Genomic DNA, 5,362 nt, shown 5'->3' on the forward strand with positions numbered 1-5,362 from the left:
TTTTTTTTTTAAAAAAACACTTCACGCAAAACGTCATCGTTTTGGTAAAGAAAAAAACAAAAAAAAAATTTATCCCGATCAAACTTGAGTTTGCGGTATTTCGTGAGTCAGACCGCGAACTGATGTGAGGCCCACCAAATACCGCTAAGCTGATGGAGTGAGTTTGGACCATTTGGCTCGGGAAAAGGGCTTTCCCCGAGCCCGCTATAGAGAATGTTGGTGTAGAATCCTTGTAGTGGGGACAAATGTCGAAAATCACAATTTCTGTGTGGACGGTGATGCCATATTGCCAAATCCACCCACGTATCACAATCAATTTTATGTGTGTCACGCAAAGAACTTTGAGAAAAGGTAAGATAGTCAACCAAGGAAGTAAGAAAATATGGAACCATATAATGGTCAGACAATATCGTTGACTAAAAACAGTAGAGTTCAAGCAAGACACGAAGACAGTGAGTGACGTGTCAAATTGTAAACATGCCTCATTTTTGCGGGAGAAAAGGCTGGAATATTCTCAGAAAGATTCTCTCTCATCGGATGGATTTAAATACACAACCTTACTCTCCCCACCAGAACCCGCACCCTCTTTCTATTTTCTCTCTCTTTCAACCCTTCTCCATTTTAAAACTCTCTCTATCTCCCCAATAAACAAAAATATATATATATATATATATATATAGTGTTTTGGGTTGTTCTTTTTTCTGTTTTTTAAGTAACAATTGCTCTCTCTCTCTCATAACAGTGAGTACACCTGAGACATCTTGACTCTCACTTGTTCACTCCATTACTATTGAGGTATAATATATGTTTCTCATTTATTTTTTTTTTTGCAAAAAAATGAATAGCTTCATAGTCTATGTACATAGATTTGCATGTATATGTATATGTATATGTATATGTCTATATCTATATCTCTGTCTTCTTTTAAAGTTAGATTTTCCAATTTTCCTTTTATATAACAAGTGTATGTGGATTTTGACTACTAAAAGAAGTACTAAGGTAACAATACAAGGAAAAAAACATTAAAAAATAAAAAATAAAAACAATTTATGGGTTTTAAAATTTTTATGTTTTATTTTATTTTGGCATTGGAAGTTTAATTATAGTGTTAGACAACCCATGAAAGATGTAACATCTTCCTCGTTGGGGCTTTAATTCTTTTTACTTTTGTTCATAAAATGGTAAGATGTCTACTTTGGGCGCCAAGTTTACATGCTTTTGTTTGGTTGTCTGGAAAGTTTTTCCTTCTTCTTTCTCTGATATTTTCTGGCTATTTCCTGACAGTTTTTAAATTTGTTGGTATTACACACAGTTATTTTTACCCATTAACTCTTCATAGCTTAGCAGAGCAGAGGAAGAAAAACACAGAAGATTAGCTACTTTCACCGTCCATACAAAGATCTCACCAAATTTTCACTACTACACATCTGAAAAGGCAGTGAAATATAGCAGAGTCTATATGCATCTTTAGTTACAAAAAATCCAATCGTTGAATGTGATGATAGGACCCACTTAATGAATAATTTAACTGTCTGTTGAACTTATCCGAATAAAGCTTTTATTATAATGTTTAATCCTCTTTGTTGACACTTGAAACATGCCAAACTGTTAATTAATTGCTTTCACATGTTTTGCACTTTGTCATATTCAATACATAGTAGTCAAAATCGTCACCAGCTTTGAAAAATACATATGCATGCGCTGGAAGTTTGAACTGTGGAAAAAAAAAAAAAAAAACCAGAAGCCTGTTTTTTGTCTTCTTTTGATATATTTAATCTTTTATATTTGTTTCCTCAACAACAAATTAAAATACCTCTAGACCCGAATTTTGATTCGGGCTACCTAGTTTTGAATCCGTTGTCTGGCGGGTCTTGAACTTGGAATCTAGTCCGTCTTGGTAGTGTAACATAGTCTATAAGGATGCTAGGGTTTGTGACGTGGGCATGGAGGGTTTGTGATGTGGGCATGGAAGAACACTAAATGCGATATGAAAGGCCTGTCAGTTTTCTAAAAATCATTCTACGGTTGTCTTTTTTAATCGAGTTTTCAAATTGTCAACCAAGTAAAATTTAGAACAACTTTTTTTATTTTCAATTATATGAAAACAGAAAATTATTCTTAAAAAATTGAACCAGGAAGGCCCTTTCTTGTAATTTATTTATTTTTTTATTGTTTCTTTGAGAAGTTCTACAATACTCGGGTACCGTACCCTCAAGGTCTCTCAGCCATTAGATCATTCTTTATCAGCTCGGCCTCACCACCACATGCAATGAGTTGGGATACCTGGGGTATGGTACCCCTAGATATTCCAAAAAATTTCCCTTTTTTCCCGATTGTGTTTGGATTTACTAGTGTTTGTTGTAACACATTTAATACCCCCTCTCCCCTCTTCCGTGATTTCAGGGCATAGAAGTTGTAAAGATAAATTAGTGCAGTGAAAAGGCTGTGAGAAGAGAAGGTGATGGCCAAAGAACACCTGAAAGTTCTTAATGCACTTGATGCTGCAAAAACACAATGGTACCACTTCACAGCAATTCTAATTGCCGGCATGGGTTTCTTTACCGACGCCTACGATCTTTTCTGCATCTCTCTGGTGACAAAATTGCTGGGCCGCATATACTACTACGACGGTGATAAAGATAAACCAGGGACTTTGCCACCAAATGTCTCTGCAGCAGTCACTGGTGTGGCCTTTTGTGGCACACTTGCTGGACAGCTCTTCTTCGGATGGCTCGGTGACAAGATGGGGCGAAAACGTGTCTACGGCATGACCCTTATGCTTATGGTCATTTGCTCAATTGCCTCTGGCCTTTCCTTTGGCAGTCAGCCAAAAGCTGTAATGGCCACACTCTGCTTCTTCCGCTTCTGGCTAGGCTTCGGCATTGGTGGCGACTACCCTCTCTCTGCCACCATCATGTCCGAGTATGCCAACAAAAAGACCCGGGGAGCATTCATTGCCGCGGTGTTTGCTATGCAGGGCTTTGGGATTTTAGCTGGTGGAATGTTTGCAATCATAGTTTCTGCAGCATTTAAGGCCAAATATCCTGCCCCAGTGTATGAAATCGATCCTGTTGGATCAACTGTCCCGGAAGCCGATTATGTTTGGCGCATAATTCTAATGTTTGGTGCAGTACCGGCTGCTTTGACTTACTACTGGCGAATGAAGATGCCTGAAACTGCCCGATACACTGCCTTAGTAGCCAAGAATGCCAAACAGGCTGCGGCAGATATGTCCAAGGTCTTGCAGGTAGAGCTTGAAGCAGAGCAAGAGAAGAACGTTCAAGAGCAGAGAAACGACTTCGGCTTGTTTTCTAAGGAGTTTGCTCGTCGCCATGGGCTTCACTTGCTCGGAACCACTAGCACATGGTTTTTGCTGGACATTGCCTTCTACAGTCAGAACCTATTCCAAAAGGACATTTTCAGCGCAATTGGGTGGATTCCAGCAGCCAAAACAATGAATGCAATCGAAGAGGTCTACAAAATTGCAAGGGCTCAAACCCTCATAGCTCTCTGCAGTACTGTCCCCGGGTACTGGTTTACCGTGGCTTTGATCGACAAAATAGGGAGGTTTGCAATTCAGTTGATGGGCTTCTTCTTCATGACAGTGTTCATGTTTGCCTTGGCCATTCCCTACAATCACTGGACTCATAAAGAAAACCGGATAGGGTTCGTCGTCATGTACTCACTCACCTTCTTTTTCGCCAACTTTGGTCCCAATGCCACAACATTTGTCGTGCCAGCGGAGATTTTCCCAGCAAGGTTGCGGTCAACGTGCCATGGCATATCTGCAGCAGCCGGGAAAGCCGGGGCAATTGTGGGAGCGTTCGGGTTCTTGTATGCAGCACAAAGCCAAGACAAGAGCAAGACAGATAAAGGGTATCCGCCTGGTATTGGGGTGAAGAATTCTCTCATAGTACTAGGTGTGATCAACTTCTTAGGAATGGTGTTTACATTCTTGGTCCCTGAATCAAAGGGAAAATCACTGGAGGAAATGTCTAGAGAGAATGAGGAAGAGAATGATGGATCAGAAACTGAGTCAAGGCCACATGCTGGTCATGACATTAGGACAGTCCCAGTTTAATTGCGCCTTTTTTTTTTTTTTTATATAGTCTCTATGTATAATTTAGGGTACTTAATTTGTTGACTTGTCTTCTTTAGTGCAAATATTAAGATGAATTACTTACCCAAATAATATATAAATATAAAGAACTGTTTAGCTTCATTTCAAGCACATATTATGATGAAATATGTTTTGGTAAAGATTTTAAGAAACACTTCGATAGGAAAAATAATTTCCATTAAAACAAAAAAGTGTCACATATTTTCTTCTCGGCAATCAAATAGAGTGTGGAGGTAAAAATTCCCACCAACCATCACCATTCTTGCACTAACGGGAGGAATATCACAATTAGGATTCAAAACCTCTAACTCTCGTGTGAAATCAAGGAGGAATATGAGGGGAGAATCCCGAATCCCTCTAGGGGGAGAATCCTGAATCCCTCATCGGAACTACATTAAGCTGATTCCCACTTGCTCTATGTAATAGGCAACCTAGACAATCCTACGTTCGGTCGTACCATTTTCGTATTCATTAGTGTCTTTTTGCCCTTTTGTCAAGTATAATTGGTCCAAGATTGTTCCGTTCCTACGTGCAAATTTTTGCACCTACACTGTAATAGTCTCTCTCTTTTTACCCCCTTAGAAATTAGCTCCTCTACCTGCTTCTGTAAAATCTTCTCAAACGCACGGGAAAACATTTTAGAGCAATATGTTGGAATTCAACCAGTAACGGGCGTAACAACCTCACTGTTACTTATAAATATAAATGCTTTACATATTGAAGGACCATCCCTCCACAAATTTCAATAATGAATTAGCTACCCTTTTACAAAGCTATGTAAAATTTTCAAGAATATGGTTTCACAACATGTGAAACATTGACTAATTTAACCGAGTTTTGCCCGATCCCAAGGGGTTGACAAAGACTCTCTCACCTCACATCTTGGAGGTCAGGAGTTCGAATCACCTTGAGAACACTTGAAAAATTTTCCCGGTAATTTGCCCGGTACATTGAGACGGGGGGACTGCATGTGGCCAGAGGCGGATTATGGGGTGCTCTAAGATGTTCGACACAAACACAAGTCAGCTTAATAATCAGCATAAATCAAAATACGATTATAAAATGCAACCTCATATGTGACATGCTTCATGACACAATTGCTAATCGTTACTAGTCAAGGCTCGTGACAGAACTGTGACACGCTGCTCACCTAACTTGGAGCATGGGCTATGAGATAAATATAGACTCGGACGAAACAATGAACAACATGCCAGTTAAAATGCTATGGGAAAAATAAACAGA

At 39.3% G+C, this 5,362-nt stretch overlaps 1 protein-coding gene across 2 annotated transcripts; it reads left to right on the forward strand.

Moving 5' to 3' along the window:
- The first annotated feature begins 562 nt into the window (after window positions 1–562).
- Window positions 563–4,222, forward strand: LOC132297007 (probable inorganic phosphate transporter 1-7). 2 transcript variants are annotated; one of them, XM_059794887.1, is made up of 3 exons: window positions 563–795; window positions 2,186–2,288; window positions 2,404–4,222. In XM_059794887.1, exon 3 carries the CDS (start codon window positions 2,462–2,464, stop codon window positions 4,079–4,081), a length of 1,620 nt encoding a protein of 539 aa, XP_059650870.1. In that variant the 5' UTR covers window positions 563–795; window positions 2,186–2,288; window positions 2,404–2,461; the 3' UTR covers window positions 4,082–4,222. The 2 variants fall into 2 exon arrangements, with proteins under 2 accessions (XP_059650870.1, XP_059650869.1); XM_059794886.1 differs by lacking the exon at window positions 2,186–2,288.
- The last annotated feature ends 1,140 nt before the right edge of the window (window positions 4,223–5,362 follow it).

The sequence above is a fragment of the Cornus florida genome, unplaced genomic scaffold, assembly GCF_030987335.1.
Source record: "Cornus florida cultivar Cherokee Brave unplaced genomic scaffold, ASM3098733v1 CherokeeBrave_3.0.0_Hap2_Chr01, whole genome shotgun sequence".
Taxonomy (NCBI): domain Eukaryota; kingdom Viridiplantae; phylum Streptophyta; class Magnoliopsida; order Cornales; family Cornaceae; genus Cornus; species Cornus florida.

What these genes read in the sequence shown, in the direction of transcription:
- LOC132297007 (XM_059794887.1), top strand. Translation starts at nt 2,462, where the DNA reads ATGGCCAAAGAACACCTGAAAGTTCTTAATGCACTTGATGCTGCAAAA.